Source organism: Pantherophis guttatus, chromosome 6 (genome assembly GCF_059756535.1).
Source record: "Pantherophis guttatus breed Tessera chromosome 6, ASM5975653v1, whole genome shotgun sequence".
Classification (NCBI taxonomy): domain Eukaryota; kingdom Metazoa; phylum Chordata; class Lepidosauria; order Squamata; family Colubridae; genus Pantherophis; species Pantherophis guttatus.
The window spans coordinates 96,978,800-96,996,521 of NC_142068.1; the positions used below are offsets into that span (position 1 = coordinate 96,978,800).

At 42.3% G+C, this 17,722-nt stretch overlaps 2 protein-coding genes across 8 annotated transcripts in view; one reads left to right on the plus strand and one right to left on the minus strand.

The window, feature by feature from the left end:
* Positions 1-3,017, plus strand: part of PHYHIPL (phytanoyl-CoA 2-hydroxylase interacting protein like) — a 58,656-nt gene extending 55,639 nt beyond the window's left edge. For both annotated transcript variants that reach the window (XM_034435357.2, XM_034435359.3), the window contains exon 5: positions 1,418-3,017. In XM_034435357.2, the coding sequence (XP_034291248.1) occupies positions 1,418-1,955 (538 nt within the window). In that variant the 3' untranslated portion in view covers positions 1,956-3,017. The remainder of the gene's footprint in view (positions 1-1,417) is intronic.
* Positions 3,018-8,224: 5,207 nt separating this feature from the next.
* Positions 8,225-17,722, minus strand: part of FAM13C (family with sequence similarity 13 member C) — a 41,424-nt gene continuing 31,926 nt past the window's right edge. Inside the window, exons 10-14 of one of the 6 annotated variants that reach the window (XM_087871933.1) lie at positions 16,408-16,491; positions 13,377-13,472; positions 12,445-12,506; positions 11,707-11,808; positions 8,225-9,275 (exon numbers count right to left, since the gene is read on the minus strand). In XM_087871933.1, coding sequence (XP_087728059.1) covers positions 9,152-9,275; positions 11,707-11,808; positions 12,445-12,506; positions 13,377-13,472; positions 16,408-16,491 — 468 coding nt within the window. In that variant the 3' untranslated portion in view covers positions 8,225-9,151. Of the gene's footprint in view, positions 9,276-11,706; positions 11,809-12,444; positions 12,633-13,376; positions 13,473-16,407; positions 16,492-17,722 lie in introns of all 6 variants that reach the window. The other 5 variants (XM_087871930.1, XM_087871928.1, XM_087871932.1 and 2 more) reach the window with 5 other exon arrangements.

The window sequence follows — 17,722 nt, forward strand, 5'->3', positions numbered from 1 at the left end:
ACCGTTCCCTGTAAGTGTTATCATTGATAAGTGAATAGCAGGTTGTACTCTTCAGTACATTTAGTTCCAATATTCTTGAAATCTAAAAAAAGCAAAGCAGTTTTACCAGATACAGCTTTAAAAACAAGAAAGCCAAGTCGTTATAATATAGAAGTCTGATGTTCAGGAAAAATTAACGATGACGTCTAGTCTTGGAGTAGCTTCATTGCTGGCCTAGGATTAGCTCATCTGGCACTAGGGGGTCACTGTGCTGCCATCCAAAAAGGGATTGCTCTGCTGCCCCTCCTTGTGGTCCAAAATGGTTTGTCTCAACTTTTAATGATGTTCATCTCAGCCCTCTTTTGAGATGTGGAATCCACAATCTTGGTTCTGAGAAATTAAAAAAAACACAGAAGATGAACCTCATCTAAAGTTTTCTTCACTTCAATGCATGGAAAGCATAGAAGAAGATGAAGTAGAACTAGAACTCATCTTATGACATTAAATTTTGCCCTAATGGAATGCTTTTCTTTGTGGACAAACATCTTACCATGGATGTAGCACAATCTGTAGCCCTTTGGCCAAATCCAGTGACTTTTAGGAAGGGGACAGAAGTAGATTTACTGCAATATACCGTATTTTTCAGAGTATAAGATGCACTTTTTCCCCCTAAAAGAGGGTGAAAATTTGGGTGCATCTTATACACCGAATGTAGCCCCGCCCACCCGCCGGCCCCCACCCTTTGGCCTCTGCCTCCCAGCAATTTGCCTCCTTGCAGCAAACAGCAAACAGCCCGTTTCAGCTTCAGCACAGCCTGATTAGCACAAGCAGCTGATTGTCAGTTGGATCGGCCTCCCAACCATCAGCTGTTTCAGGCTGCAGGGACTGTCATTGCCTATTGCCGCCTCTGCATGCCCCATTTTCGGCCTCTGCTGTTTGCTATAAGGAGGCAAATTACTGGGAGGCAGATTTTTTTTTTCGTGTGCTAATCATGCTGTGCTGAAAATGAAAATGAAACAGGCTGTTTGCTGTTTGCCACAAGGAAGCAAATTGCTGGGAGGCAGAGGGAGAGGCAGATTTTTTTTTCTTGTTTTCCTCCCCCCAAAAAGGTAGGTGCATCTTATAGTCCGGAGCGTCTTGCACTCCAAAAAATACAGTAGATTGTTGCAACTTTTTAATTGTACTTTCTATTCTAAAAATAAGAGGAGCCTACCCTGGGCTGCATTTGGTCTTCCATTCAATATCACACACTGCCTAAAATTAGAGACCCTCTCCAATAAGATACACAGCTCCCTGATAAAAAGCAGATTTGGTCTCTGCCAGCATCTGTATTGTCCAGTTTCTCTGCATAAATGCAAACAGGATGAGGGGGGTCTGCATGGTCCCCACTCTCTAATGCCACCATAGAACTAACATGTTCCCCATCCTTTACTTCTAGAGAGCAGCATGGAAGCGTCCTGCAGCCCTCCGTGAAGGATAACAGCGGCAGCCACGGGTCTCCCATCAGCGGGAAGCTGGAGGGGATCTTTTTTAGCTGCCACACCGAATTCAACACCGGAAAGCCCCCCCAAGATTCGCCTTACGGAAGATACAGGTTTGATATCACAGCCGAGAAACTTTTCAACCCAAACACAAATTTGTACTTCGGGGACTTCTACTGCATGTACACGGCCTACCACTATGTCATTCTTGTCCTTGCCCCCGTCGGCTCTCTGGGGGACGAATTCTGCAAGCAGCGCCTGCCTCAGCTGAACTTGCAGGATAACAAATTCCTGACCTGCACCGAAGAAGAAGACGGGGTCATGGTTTACCACCATGCACAGGATGTCATCTTGGAAGTGATTTACACTGATCCGGTCAGTCTCTCCCTCGGCACAGTGGCAGAAATCACCGGCCACCAACTCATGAGTTTGTCCACTGCCAATGCCAAGAAAGATCCAAGCTGCAAGACATGTAACATCAGTGTGGGACGCTAATTTCCATCTCCACCCTCCTTAGGACCCTCCTCCGTTGCCTACGCCCTCTCTCCACCCTCCACATCAGACGCATGACGAATGCCCTCCTTCCCAGAAGCGAGCCCCTGTCACCCAGTTCTTCAACAGTTCCTCTCGCGGAGCAGAGCTACATGTTCCAGCCACGCTGGGGCAGCCCCCTAAACGGCATCCAGTGAAGTATCTTTCTCCCTTTCTGCCCTACAGCATTGAAGCCGAGCATGCTGGCCGTTGTACCCACAGCTTATGTGCTTTCCCTGTTCCGGTTGGATGCTGCTGGTGGGGACACGGGATGGGATGGCCTCACCGTGCCAGTCAGTGGGTCCCTGCGTCATGGGGGAGAAAGGAAAGGAGCTCCACGTGGAGACAGTATTATCTGCAGCCGCCCTGTGTAGCATGTAGTTCTGCCCTTAGCATTTCCCACGTTCCTTCCCTCCTGATCCGCCATTGCTTCCAACTGTTCAAAATCTTGAGGGTATTTTAGTTTTCTTTTCTTTTCTTTTTTTCCCTAGCAACCATTTATACATCTAGGTGCTGCAATTGGTGTTAATTTGTCCCTCCTCTCTCCATACTGCCAAATGTAACAAATCTATATAAACAAGCTTGAGTAAAATAAAATTTCCTGGCTTCTAAATAGTGTTTAAATATGCATTCATTTTAACCTACTGAACAACTTAACTGGAATATTTCTAAACAGCATGAACAGGTATAATGGCAGCATGATTAACTCTCACAAGCCTAGGAAAAAAAACAAATGTCAGCACTTCCAATGTGTCGTTTGACAGTGTTATTTATGTTATTTATATGAGCTAACAAACAAACGGAAGACCTGTGTTTCATCATAATAGAAAAATATTTTATTTGTACTGTTGTATAAAATATTATACAATCATATAGAATATATAGATGGCATTTTAATAGCAACTGTACACATGTCATGACAGCATTTTCCCTTATCAAAGATGTAGTTTGTAAACTTCAAATACTTGTGTATCTGTTCCTGTTGCTCTGACATGAGTTTTAATTAAAACAGATTTATGAAGGAGACCACTCTGGTTCAGTTATAAATGATGCAGCCAACGACACCGAAACACCAATTGCCATAGAAACAAACAAACATACAAACAAACAAAAAAATCCACTTAGTTTAGTCATGGGACACGGACCTTTCCCAAATCATTAAAAGATTCCTCCCCCCTCTTTTTTTTTTTTTTTTTTAGAAATCATGCTTCAACTTTTACATATATTGACCTACAGACAAGGTTGGTGGATAATGGAATTCATCTAATGCCTTCCTTTATGACACTATAGCAGAAAGAGAGTAGACCCTGTCCACCTTTTGCATGAAGCTCTGGTTCTTGGGGGTATCTCCCCGGGCTTCCTCGTCATTTCTGATGTTGTGAAATCACCACCCTTCACACATGAACATCTCATCTGGTCCTGTCCTCGCCCACCTCTCTCTTTGCTTGTGGGAATCCTCCTTCATCTGTGCACCGGAAGGACAAGACCAAGGGCTCTGCCTCTCCTTTTCATGCAATTATTACAAAAAGACGAAGGCTAAAGACAGTACGTGCCTCTTCCTGGAGTCTTCTTTGAATCTGGTTTCCGTTAAACCTGTGTTTCTTGAGAAGTCTCCTGATTGTCCACCTCTGACTCAGTCATGCTCCTTATAGAAGTGATCTTTTTTAAGCTGCGAGAATAACTCGCTTATAAAGTCTCTTCCTTTTTAATCTCAAGATGGCAGAAACCAGCCACGTCTATATTCTAGCCTATAGCAAACCAAGTTAGAAAACACGAAACCCAACCATCCGCCATTCATAACCATGACACTTAGATTAAATATCTGCATACATCATAATGCAATAAATTATTATCACTATAACAGAGTAACTTGGCGATCATCACGTGTGAAATATTAAGATCCTACAAAGTGCATGCTTTCAAACAAGCTTTGGTAATCATAAAAAGCAACATTTTATAGTATTGTGCTACAGAAAAGTGCTACACAAATAAAGATTAGAATGGACCACCAAGTAGTTTGTTTCATTTTGGTTACTATCAACCAAGCCCTGGAGATTTCCCTTGAAGAGGATGGGGTAGTTTACAATTCCTTTCCCTGAAATGTATTGGCTACTCTTTCCTGTTTAAGGGTTTGACCCCATAAATGCCTAATCTTCCTTCTTAAAAACTGCCAAACTGTGCCAAAAATCACTACTTAATTTCTGCACTAAATATATACGAAGCACACCATTTTAGCCCACTACCTTTTCCTAATTAATTTGCATCCTTCTGAATTCACCCCTTGTTTTTTGTGGTGCATGGAAAGGTCAAAGCAGAAATGCTACAGGAATTAAAATGAGGGAAGCGTTTGATCTTATCCCCGTTAATCTGATTAAACTGTTTTGGGCCGAGAGTGATCAGGAAGGAACAAGGTGCTACGGTCTTCATTTTTGTCACACGGGAGCCTCACAAAACCTTGCCACTCTTCAACGCATTTTAAACTCCTTTCATAAAACCTTTCCTACTGTCTCAGTATATGCTGTAGGTTCCTTACCATAGCTGGAAAGTCATTCCTTTGGTGAACGATATTCTCCCCACCCACCCACCCACCCAGATATGAGATAGGAAAACTGCTGTGTGGACTGCATTTATTTTTTTAGCTTCTTAATGCATAAGTACATTATTCTCAAAAGGGATGGCACATAATTCTGAAGCACTTATCTTTTCTATTCCTAAAATAAACAAACTCTAGATATTGGTGTCTATCAAGCAGAGTTCCACCAAATCACCTCTCATTTTAACATTTACTTCGGAAATAGCATACAGCTGAAAAATTATCTGTATTGTTTCGCTACTTTGTCCAGTGACTCTGGAGGTGACCAGTGGCCACTTCATCCTGTTGGCTGTGGCAGAAGATCCATGTGTTTCTGTTGAGCTCATGAGCAAAAAGCAAGCATCACAACATTAATCAGAAAACACAAACAAATGGACACACCCAACCGGGCAAGTGTGGGAAGCCAACCACAGACATAAACACACTGCAGGATTTAGGCTCTGTAGCCACTCAAAAGATTTAACTGATTAGGAGCATACGGCTTGAGGGGGTGAATTTCTCCTCCTGTTGCTTTCAGCCACATTACAATCTGAAGTACTGAGAAACTGACAATACCTGTGTCACAAACTGTCCCAAGAAGGAGGGAGCTTCCAACAGTAAGACAGTCAATGTTGTTGCATCTTAGAATCTGTTTTCTTGCAAAGTAACCTCTACATCAGAGGTCTTCAAACTTGGCAGCTTTAAGACTTGTGGCCTTCAACTCCCAGAATTCTCCAGCTGGCTGGAGAATTCTGTGAGTTGAAGGCCACAAGTCTTAAAGCTGCCAAGTTTGAAGACCTCTGCTCTACATCAAAGCATATTTATCCACTAAACCAATTCAAACCATCGCTGATGAGTGATTTGTTCTAGAAGATGCAAGGTAATATCTAATTTAAAAGAATATTAAAATGATGGGATATTCACACTTTTGTTCTGCTCTTACAAAGCATTCGCGCCTTCAGCATTTCTTCATATATGAGCTTCCTCAAAGAATTCCTCACCCAAAGATGGGGAGTTCTGGGAACTGAACATATCTGGGATAGAGAGAGGAATCATTTAGTGAAGACTGCATATATGACTTTATCATGTATGTCTTTAGTTTACATTGTTTTCTAGTTGATTATAATTAGTTACAGGTACCAAGTCAAACTTTAAGGCACGGGTCTAAATTTCCAAAGATACTCTACACAAGTATCTTCTCAATATTCTTGGTCTACAACTGTCGTAGTCTTTAGGGATTATGGAGTTTTACAGGTTTTACAGATTAACAGAGTTGGAAGGAACCTTGTAGGTCATCTAGTCCAACCCTCCCAGTCCCCGCCCAAGCAGGAGACCCTACACCATTTCTGACAAATGGCAGTCCAATCTCTTCGTGAAAGTCTCAAGTTTAATGCGACCCATCATCAAGATGCAAGGGCGGGGAAGATGGTGATAGACAAGTTTCACAAGCAAACTTCACCTGAAACTTTGGGTTCATATCTAAAATAGTCCCACTAACATGCTTAATACAGCGGTTAACTCCCCCCCCCTTTACCCTTCCATATCTGGATGACCTTCTCCTAAACTAACATCAAAGGATAGCCCTGAGCCATTGAAAAGCAGCCAATAACTTAATGATTCCCAATTATAAAGGGAGTGACAATCATGCCAACATGCACAATGCCAAAACAGAACAGATTTCTACAGCTGGGGAGGGGGATGAACCTTCCAAACTTGCAGGAATTGTTTTAAAAGTCCCACCAACCCTTCTCCCACCAACCTTCCTCCTTGTATGGAGCCCTGGCACTTGGAACAGGACATGGTCACAGAGCTGACCTTGGAGACAGAAGGGATGGGTGGAAAAACAGTGTGTTAAGCCTGGGAAACAGACTGATTCTTCCCTATTTCACTAGGGTATATGTAATGGGAAAGGAAAATTCAGTCAAAATTATGTGTGTGTCTCTCTCTCTCTCGACAAAGGATGGATCCAGTAAGACTTGAAGTCTGCCTCCTGACCTGTTCAGCCTTAAAGGACTGACACGTGGGCATGTGGCTGGCAGGTATGATCCCTCCCTTGCTTCACTTTCATCTCTAGGAGGAGAAACTGAGCTCTCTACATGGGATTCCCTTCCCCACTGTGATGTCTTGGGACTTCTGGAATCACCTTTCAGTTGTTCCTTTCCTGCAGTCAAATTTCAGTGCCAGAAGGATAGAAAACAACTTGCGTGCAGAAGGACAGGGAAAAGATAACATGGGAGGGGAAGAGGGGAAGTCCATATTCCATCTACTCCAAGCAGGATCTTCAAACCACAGGTGAGAATCCACAATATAATCCTTCGTATGGCATTAGATCCCCTCTGGACCTTTATAGAACAGATGGGGCTGTGGAATTTGGTTCCCACAAGCTTTCCACAGGCAGCTTAAACCCAAAGGAGCACGGGTCCTTCTTGGTTTTATGGGACAGATGGGGAGGTATGGTTTTTCCCAAATCCTGGCTCTGGGATGGAGGAGAATTAGTCATCACACCTACATGCACACTTAAACTCACACACAAATGCAAATGTATTTTTAGACACCCCACCCCCCAAGTGATTGTGGAAGCTGGATAAACTACACTTCTAGTATTTTTGTTCCAGTTTCTATTCTAAAGCTTGGACCAATTTTATAAAGTCAGAGTGTTGAAGTGTCCAAGAGAGAAATTGGCCCACTTTTCACCTCGTTTTCCCTATAAGTCCATGTTTGTACACGCTTAGTAGACATCACAATGCAAACCAGAGAGAACTCCATCACTCAGTCAAAAGTAGTTGTACACTTTGTGCAAAATCAGGAAACTAGGCTAATCTTGTTAGCTGCCTGCAGAGTCAATAGTTCAGAAGACAACCTGTTCCTTCAGTACAAAAGAGTACAAAAACCCATCCAGCTATTTTCCAAAGGATGCCCTCCCTGTTTGAATCAAACATTCTCGTTCTCAGTGCTTCTCTACCACTTCCACAGCCTGGACTGAACATTCTACGTGTCTTTGCAGCATCCAGAACCTTCCCCAGAGTACATGAGTGGCAGAACAGAACAAGGCCACTTTGGGAAGGAGACATCTCTTGAACATCAATTGACCCAAGGTTTAAGTAAAATGTAAGACTCTGCAAGGCAGGGAAAATGTGTAAAGATGACATTCCAATTGCTGGACTTCTCAATACATCCCATCAAAAAGCATTATGTCCTAATCCACTCAATCCCTATTTAAGAAAAGTCAAAAGTGGTAAAAACACAGAACGCAGATATGCTGATGTCCGTAACAGAGAGGGAAATTTCAATATAAACACTTCAGCTGGATAAACACAAAACTGATCCAGCTTTGGCAGCAACCTCTCACCCTAAATTCTCTCTACAGCAAGCTGAAATCTGCAAACAACTGCATTTTCCAAAAATTTCCTTCAATGTGCACAGAACAACAGTTCACCCACCGTTTTAAAAATTATTGCATAATTTAGTCCTGGGGACTGAGAACGGGTCTCGTAGCCCAAATGCTCCCTACTGGCCCTTGAATATTTCTGTAAGAATTATTGTGAGAATTTCACTAAGCATTGCTCATGTCTTTGCATCAAAAGCACCAAATGCTGCCTTCTTATTTACCAAAAAGAGAAAGGAAGATGGAGAAAGATGAAGATTCTCAACAGCCGAACTCTGTACTTTAGCACCATGTATTCTGATTTGCAATTGTAATTTGGGTGACTAACCCATGTTACATAATTCATGACATCCTGATGAGTAGGACATCATGACAGCTTCCATCAGATGTCAATGCTTGGTGTTGTTCCTTGTGTGGAATTATGGCATTCTTGCCCAAAAGTGGTGAGAGGCAGGCAGTGGGTGATACCCAAAATTCCTGAATTGGCCCTTTCACAAGATTACTGAATCTTGGAAAATCTCCCTGATCCCATACAAATCTCATGAGATTGCAATGCCAGAAGGGCAAAAAATCTCACAAGAGACTTGTCATTTTGTGGTTCTTGGTTAGATTGCTGGAATATCTCAGGCATAGGGGAAATTGTGCAATTAATTTTGAAGGGTTAATTGAACTGGAATTTCATAATTATGAGATTTTGCCCTTCCAGAATTCATAATTTTGGACATACCCACAAAGCCCAGCTGTGTACATACACACGGACTTCCCTGTGGGAAGCGCAGATCAAAGAAACGGCTCATCTTGCTTATTCCTTTGCCCTTCCAGTGTTGTGAGCATCGTTGTTCAAATGATGGTGGCCAGATAGTTTGGATATCAAGTATCCAAAATACGTTCCAGCAGAGCTTTGAGAGACCCGAGGGCTTCCCAAGCCACCTTCTTGAAATTGCATAGGGCTGCTGCTTCCCTTTAGCTCCGCAGCAGGCAAATGTCCAGGTGAAAACAGACTCTGGAATTAGGAGAGAATTCACAGGGAAGAGCCTGTCCTCCTCCATCTAGTCACTCCTTCCTTGTGCAGTCCCATGCCTGCTCCACCACCTTTCTGCTGTGCTCACCTGAGCATTATCACCTTAAGGAAGCGCAAGAGCAAATCACTGGGCAGAAAGAGCCAGCTGTTCTCTTTTCTCACATCAGGAAGTTTTACTGGCTTCAGATGGTTTTGGAGATATCGTGTTTGCTGATGAGAACCTCCAGGAGGCGGAGTTTGGCCTTGATGTGCTTGTACTCCAAATATTCCTCTGACATGGAGATCCGATCTTCCTTCTGGGGACTCCTGCAAAACAACAAAATGGGCATTCAGACCTCAGCAAGAAAGCATCCAGGATTCATAACATCCTTCTGACCAGGAGACCAAGTTTTCATTACTTCATTACTTTAGCCAGAGGAGTCGAGAGAGGGCAAGGGAGTGGGAAAATCCAAATGAGAGCCAAGGAAATATCTGCCACCCCTCCAGGCACAGGAGATTTAGATGTTTACTTGCAAAAGTTAGTCCCAAAAGATTAAAGGGCAATAGATATTCTGTGAGGCAGACAGTTCCACTTTCTCTTCTGGGGCTTTCTGAGATCTTCTTTTCTTTCTCCTGAATGGCAGCAAGTATACATCGTTAATAAAGACTGCAAACCCTCACCAGGGCTGGATTGAAGGGTTAGCTGGACCCAAGTGGTGGGATTCAAATAATTTAACAACCGGTTCTCTGCCCTAATGACCGGCTGGGTGGGCGTGGCCATGGTGGGCAGGGCCAAGGGGTATGACAGGCAGCACTCAGCCTCCTGAACCCCCTGGGAGCAAAAACGGGCTGTGGGGGGGTGGGATATGTGCTGCCCTCCCCCGCGCCCCATTTTGGGCCTAGGCCTCCCTGTACTTACCTGGGAGCCAAAATGGGGCGCATGGGGACTCCTGGAAGGGGAGGGGCGGGGAGAGGCCAGCCAACAATTTAAATACCGGTTCACGTGAACCGGCCCAAGCCGACTGAATCTCACCATTGGGGACAATTCTTGGCCAAGCCTCTGTTTCCCACTGTCCCCAGGAGGGAAAAGGAAGAAACAAGAAATGGGAGCCATCATTGCACCAATAATATCCTCAAAGCTCACAATTCTTGTGAATTTCTCCCCCACCAGAGATGATGGTGGGAAAATAAGTTATGTCTCTTAAAAACTGATGCTACACATGATGCACCAAGTGAAAATGATTTCTTTGGGGGTAAGTAAACAGAGTTGCCCACGCTTTGCAAAAGAGCTACCTCTTCTAGGTATCACCTACTGTACTTGATATGATCCTCCTAGGTATTCTATTTGGCGAGGGGGTCCTTTGTTATTGGCGCCCCCAATTTCCAAAGCCCATTTGTCAAGCATACAAGAGGGCCTTCTCCTGAGTCTACTCTCTTGCATGTTGCTTATTGCTGCAAAGTACTGTCTCTTCTATTAGATCTTTTGAGTTGATGGTTGATTTTATTTATTTTTATTTTTATTTATTAAATTTATATCCCACCCTTCTCCCTGAAAGGACTCAGGGCGGTGAACAGCCAAGAATTAAAATAACATACAATATAAAAGTTAAAATATTTAAAAATAAATTAAATTAAACGGCCGCCCCAATTAAAAACCCCTAGCAATACAATTAAAAAACCCCTAAAACCCATTCAGGCCAGGCCAGCTTGCTGAAATAAAAACGTCTTCAGGGCCTTACGGAAAGTGCGGAGATCCGGAATCAGCCGTATTCCGGGAGGTAGCTCGTTCCAGAGGGCGGGTGCTCCCACAGATATGGGGATGATGTTATATTATTTATGTATTTCAACCATTTTCTATTATTTTTTCTACCTGAGGACCAGTGGTGGGTTGCTCCCGGTTCGGTCCAGTTCTATAGAACTGATAGCAAAACTGGCGGGAGGTTCCACCCATCCGCCACAATTATCATCATGGGTGATCTGAGCATGCGCAGAAGTGCACGAGTAAAGCATGTGTGTGCACGCGCTCCAGTTGCAAACCATAAATGTAAGTGGAACCCACCCCTGCTGAGGACCCTGGAGGTCAAAACGTAGGGTAGAACGTGAAACAAATGAGTATCCCCAAAGCTATTTTCATCTAGCTTCTTTTCAGAAGATTGCTGAAGTTGTAAGTGACGTGCAAATAATCCTGCAGAATGACAATCTCCAAAGTGTGTGTTGTAACTTCAGTGTTCTCCTAGCAGTTCATGTGCTCATGTGCTCTGAGGTTAAAAATGTTACCATTTCCAGGAACACCAGGTGTCTAGACTGAAAGTACCTCTCTGTAAGAATCATTCTTCCTATTTCACACATTTGGGGATGGGTACTTTCTGCCATTATACTGTTCAGGAATCAAAATGTTTGGAATCGAAAGGTGCAGCCTACCTCCGTTTCAATAAAGAAAACACGAATACTTTTCTCGGTTATCACAAGCCTGGAAAATACCCTGTTTCCCCCAAAATAAGACATCCCCTGATAATAAGCCCAATCAGGCTTTTGAGTGCATGGCAATAAGGCCAGGTGCTTATTTCAGGGTTCAAAAAAATATAAGACAGGGTCTTATTTTCGGGAAAACACAGTACTAATAAGCCAATGCAGTGATTCTTCCAACCCATTAGAAACTTCCTGTGGTGAACCATTATTTGGGGGAGGTTTACAATGACTTAAATCAGGCTCTGCCCATCCATGGGGTTGAGATTTGACATGCACGCGACTGTCTCACCTTCCTGTTTGTCTAAAGAACTCTTCCTCAAATTCCCGTAATACTTTCCTTATCCTTTTCTTGTCGGCTCTAGTTTCTCTGAGATGTTCCAGAAGCACAGGCCTGCAAAAGAAGAACTGGAATTTTAAGATCTGAAAGAGTGGAAAACTCCTAAGGTGATAGTCAGTTGAGCAAATCAGGGTCCCAAATAAGCATGCAGTATGACAGGTTGTCCCTTGGAGAGACTCTCCTTGAGATGGATGCACCCAACTGCTTATCAGAAAATGTCGCTTACCTAGTTCCTAGTGAGTTCAAAACCATATAACAAAACAAGTATTATATTTATGATTACTTGGTAGTAGGAGAAGATGAATTTAAACCAATTGTGCAGATTTGCATTCTGCCCTAAGATCACTTTGAACACAATTTCCAAAGCGAATGATGGCACTTCTTTTCACTACTCTTTCCTATGAGCACTTAATAAGCTTGATTGAATAAAATAAAATAAAATAAAATAAAATAAAATAAAATAAAAATAAAATAAAATAAAATAAAATAAAATAAAATAAAATAAAATAAAATAAAATAAAATAATAATAATAAAATAAAATTAAATAAAATTAAATAAAATTAAAATAAAATAAAATAAAATAAAATAATAAAATAAAATAATAAAATAAAATAAAATAAAATAAAATATAAAATCCCTGATACCAACAGGTGCATCATAATGTCAACAAGGGGGAAGTTGGCACTCACATGGTGGCCTCATGTAAATTGGACATCGAGAGGGTTGGCTGCTTCGTCACACTCCTTCCATCCTGAGGTGAAACAAAGGCGGGTTCATTCTCCTCATCCGAGTGACCCATCTGTGCCTCAGGAGGCCAATGGAGAGACCCGGTGGAGCTACTCTGAGGAGGTTCTTCATCAGAATCTTCCTCCTCCTGCTTGGAACAGGGAACAAGAATTATCAGGGTCCCTCCCTCCCTCCCCACCCATCCTTCAAATGAAGAAGACCAGAACATTAATTCCAGAGGAAAAACAATTATATGAATAAACAGACTGGCCTGCTTTGTATTTAAGTATTAGAAATGTTGGTTGGCCAAGGCTTTCTTTGCGTTAAAAGCTTGCAGACACTTATTCAAGGTCTTACTTCCTCGTTATTAGAAGAGAAGTGTAAATAAACCACACTTTAGCACAGTGTCTTTCTGGGATATATGTTTGTTGTTCTCTGAGACTCTGAGACTTAATGGATGTCCCAAAGATGCTTTTCTAAAGGGAAATGGACTTTTTTGGGGGTTTTTCCTTGAAAATGTTATGCTTCTCACAAGAAGCTTTTTCAGTTCTGTCTTTAATGGAATTCTTTCAGAAGAAAGAATAACTGAACGGTGGTCTTTTTCCGTGCAAGTAACCACAAGTATATCTAAACCCCAGTGGTCACCAACAGCCTGCACTTTCCATAACTGTAAGAATTTGACAGAGTTTATTTTGATACTACAAACCAGTAATCCCAATCCAGCCCTATTTGAAAGTATGTCCAAGTAAGTCCCCTGGGTTTTATTTCCTGAAGAATAAATGTAGTGACGAGACCCTTATGCATAAAACAAAAGCTAATGTGCAACTTGAAGAGAACCTACAAGAAACATCATCTGGTGTGGTGCATTTCTTCACATAATCCTCATGAGACTTACAATAGTTGTAATCAAAGAGGGCGTTGATAGAAGCTGCTTTATAATTCTGTATCTTTCATAAAGAGGCTTCATCAAACTCCTGTCTTCCTGGTTAACCTAGAAAGAAAAAAGTAAGGAGCACCAGGTTGGCTCTGAAGAAACATCTGAAATTTCTTCTTAAAAGTCACAATCCATCTCTATGGGGATTTTTAAATTCCAACATGAGGAATGTGAGACACAAAATACAGTGACACTTTCTGTGCTGACGGGATATCACTTGTCCTAATTTTAATGTTGTTCTACACTTTGGTAAAATAAACAGTTTATCAGAACTGACTATATGTCCCTTGCACACTATGGGGTTTTTTTTTTCCTCCAAGAATTTAAAAAGATAAGACGTATGTTTGTGATTTGTAGTACCTTGTATTAGAGAAGCACCACTTCCAATCAGAAGCTAGACTGGTGCTCTACCATTCCTTACCACAAACTGGCACAATTTAATTCACATTCTCTGCCTAGTCTGCCTCTGGCAAAATTTTATATAACCAAATGTCGGTCATGCAACATTAAGACTGGCAGATCTTGGTCATTCCAGTCAAATCCCTTGCTGTCACTCTGCAATCTTAGGACATGATTTGGTACCACTTCAACATTTCAGGGAAGAATCAAGGAAGTGCTACAAGCATGGAGCCTCCAGTAAGGTGAATTATATATTGATGCCAGCTTGATTTAGTTCATGGCAGCTGTTCAAAACTGTTGGAAGGGGTTTCAAGAAAAGTCCTCCTCTCTTGTAGAAATTTTATATTCAGAGCACCAGCTGGGCTGTTCTAGGCAGAAAAAAATGGAATTGAGGCGAGCAGGCAGATCTCTGCCTCAAAGGGTTAAAACTGAATGGTTCACAAGACATGTTATATTCCTAGACAAATATCCCAATCATAAGCTGGTTATGCACAAAATCTTGCATATTTCTGAATGTTCGGCTCAATTCTTAAAGATGCATCACAGATTTTAGAACATATTTTGCAGGGAAATATACAAACATTAAGAGAAAATTCAGTAAGGTATATTTAAATATTCAGATGCATTTTTGTATTTGGAAACATTTGTATATTAATGTAGAAATGGATACATACACTAAAGGGACACAGACCCAAAGCAGACTGGCATATCCTTCTTGGCTATCAGCCCTCAACTATAATCCATCTTCAGTGGAGAACATACAAAACATGCATTGAGGGTTGTCGCACTAAGACACACAAGCCCAAGTATTGATAAAGAAACAAGCTGTGCTAGAGAACCCATAAAAAGTCAAAATGGTATGCAGAAGAGCATAGTCAATAAGCTCAGATCCAGTAGACAAGAAATAGATAAGAGGATATACGATGGTTTAATAAAGGAGAGGAGAAAAACCATGTAAGCCTTTGGCCTGTAGGTGAGATGCAGTCCAGAGTAATCTTTAGTGTGGTTTGCAACGGGTGAAAAACTATGTCAAATTGACCTTCCCTCCTCTCTCCGATTGCTTTTCCATTTTTGCTAATTGCGCAACACTTTGGATGTCAACTCCAAAAGCTGCTTCAAGGCACAGGAGAGCATGAAGCAGCATCTGTCTGCAACATCTCAAAGCCCTTCTTGTTTGCTGAGTGGGATGAGAAGCATCTTCCTCGACCAGCAACTGTATGAGGACTTAGGTATGAATGGAAGGAGGTGGATGGAAGGAAAGGATGGGAATTGTGGTGATGAATGGTTGTGAAACGGTTCTCTATGGTGAAAAAGAGAAAACGTCAAAGCAAGGCGAGGCAAGCCAACCCTTGTTTCCGACTGGGTTGTTCCGTCTCTTCACATCAAGTGGCAGTTTCTACTTAACCTTTGCTGACCTTGAAAGATAAGGTGAAACCTGGTTAGGACTTGGATGGAGACTACCAGGAAACCCCAGATGATTGACTAAAGGAGGAAAAATCCCAGAAAGTGGCAATGGCTAAGCACTTAGATATTACATGTAGGAGTTTGTATACGTGCAGGAATTTTCCTATCTTGGAAGGCAAACTTCAGATAAGGAAGGTTACATGCACTTAGGCGCCAAGAAATGGCATTAGAAAATAAGACCCTAAATCTGTAGATAAGAGGAGCAAGAGAAGAGGAAGTGGGATATATGTTATACTTTAACTATAGCTAAACATTATAAGTGCTTAAGCAAGCAGTAATGGTTAACCAAAGATTTTAGTTACCTGGAAGATTCTGTGAGCCAATGATATGCTGCCAAGTACGCTGTAACTTGTAGTAAAAAAACTATATAATGTCACTTTGTAAAGCAATAAATTACCACATATACCCTCAACCTCTCTGTGTGTGGTCATTTCAACAATTACGTTCAATGAAAGCTCAGGCTGGCTTTAATTTGTAGAATTCATTAATTAATTTAAGTGTTTTCTAGCCCTTTCATCTGACCTATCAGTGGGTGTGTTGGTACCCCTGATTAATGTGATGGGATATATCAACTGCACAAACTAGTTGGGAAAAAATGTACCAATATCCAGTGATCCTGTACTTGTGAAACCAATGTGCATCTTCGAGAATGTGATGAGATTGAGCAGAAGGGACCATTCAATAAAACACTCTTGTGTTTTGGGACCAAGGAAGGGTGCCTTCCCTGTTGCTGTGCCCCCCCCCCATCCCCCTCAAGATCCAGATGGCTCTCATGAATTTCAGAAAGTGTCCAACAGACATCTGGAGCTGGGTAGCTTCTAAATTGTGAGAGAGAGATAAAGGAAAGAGTTAAATGAGAAGGGGGGATAGATAGATGATCAACAGATGATAGAGATGATAGATAGACGATAGAGAGAAGAATAGATGATAGAGAGAAGATAGAGACAGATATGATAGAGCTAGGCATAGTTCAGGAACCTATGGAAGATGAGATGGTGGAAGGCTGCTTGAAGTATTGGACCTAATTCAAACTGACCTTGGCGTGTGGGCTGGGGAAGTTCAGAAACCACCTCCTGCTAAAAAGTAATTGCTAACCTGAAGTTGACCTCGCTTTCTAAGAAATACTTACAGGCCGTCCATGAATACTTTCAAAATACAGTAGGCTTTTCTGGAGACTGAGTTTTTCCAAAGCCATTTGCTTTTTTGTCATAGCCTAATTAAAAAAGAATGATTTATAGAAAAATTAACAATCGAGTGTTATCTGCTGGAGGGAAATCGGTGCACAAAATAATATGAATGAATTCGTGTGGTTTTTAAAAGTCACAGGGAACATTTTTTTTTTTTACTGCAGAATTTGGATGATGCTTGACTGCTTTAAAACTGGCTGACTCAAGGTAAGTAGGACCAACCACTAGGCGCCTACCTGTGAAATGCATCTCACTCATCGGCATTTTCTCACAGCTGGCAGTGAGCTCTGAATTTTGGTTCTACAAGCTTCATTTTCTCCTTGGATCAGACTGGATATTTTTTGCAAGATTCCTTTAGATTCATGGAACTGGGCAGACTTAGCCAATTACCTTTGTCCTTTGGGTTTGTCACAGACCCCCAAAAATTGATCTCAACCAGGGATGTCAAACTTGCAGCCTGTGGGCCAGATGTGTCACATTGCTGGCCATGCCCACTCCTATTTTAGCGAAGTGGGGAAAAGTTGCAATACGTCATGTGACGACGTGTCACTGCGAGTTTGATACCCCGATCTAAACTGAAAGTAATTTTAATTGCCTACAAGGTTAAATTTGAAGATTCACATTTATGCTTCTAATGTGGTTTTTGAATTGACTACACCAGCAGCCCCCAAACTTTTGGGTACCAGGGACTGGTTCTGCAGGGAAAGGTTTTTCCGTGGACCAGAGGGGGGATGGTTTCCTGTGCTGCCTGCATCCCATAGATGGGGCTTCGCTGTTTGTGCAGCCTGGTTTCTGGCATGCCGCAGACCAGTGCCTCTCCACGGACCAGGGGATGGGGACCCCTGGACTACACAAAGAAGTAAAGGAAGGTTGGGGGTGACTTAGACCAGAGTTCCCCAACCTTTCCGGCTTTGTGGACTTGCAAGGGGAAGAGGGGATGGTTCCGTGTGAGTGGCTGCCATTGCTTGTGCAATTGGACTGTGTGTACACACGCTTGCCTGCTGCTCACACAGGTGGGGGTGCACGCATGTGCTTGCCTGCCACTTCAGCGGCCTGGTTCCAAACAGCTTACGGCCTGGCAGTGGGGACCCCCAACCTAGACAACTAGCTCAGTTAATGGCTTGAGGATGAAGACTTTTGTTCACTCTTTGAGCTCCAATGTCCTCACCCATTCCAGATTACAGGCATGACTCTGATTTGAAAAGCACCACAAGAGAGGCCAGTGCTGTCACATGTTATGCAGTATCATGCCACAAA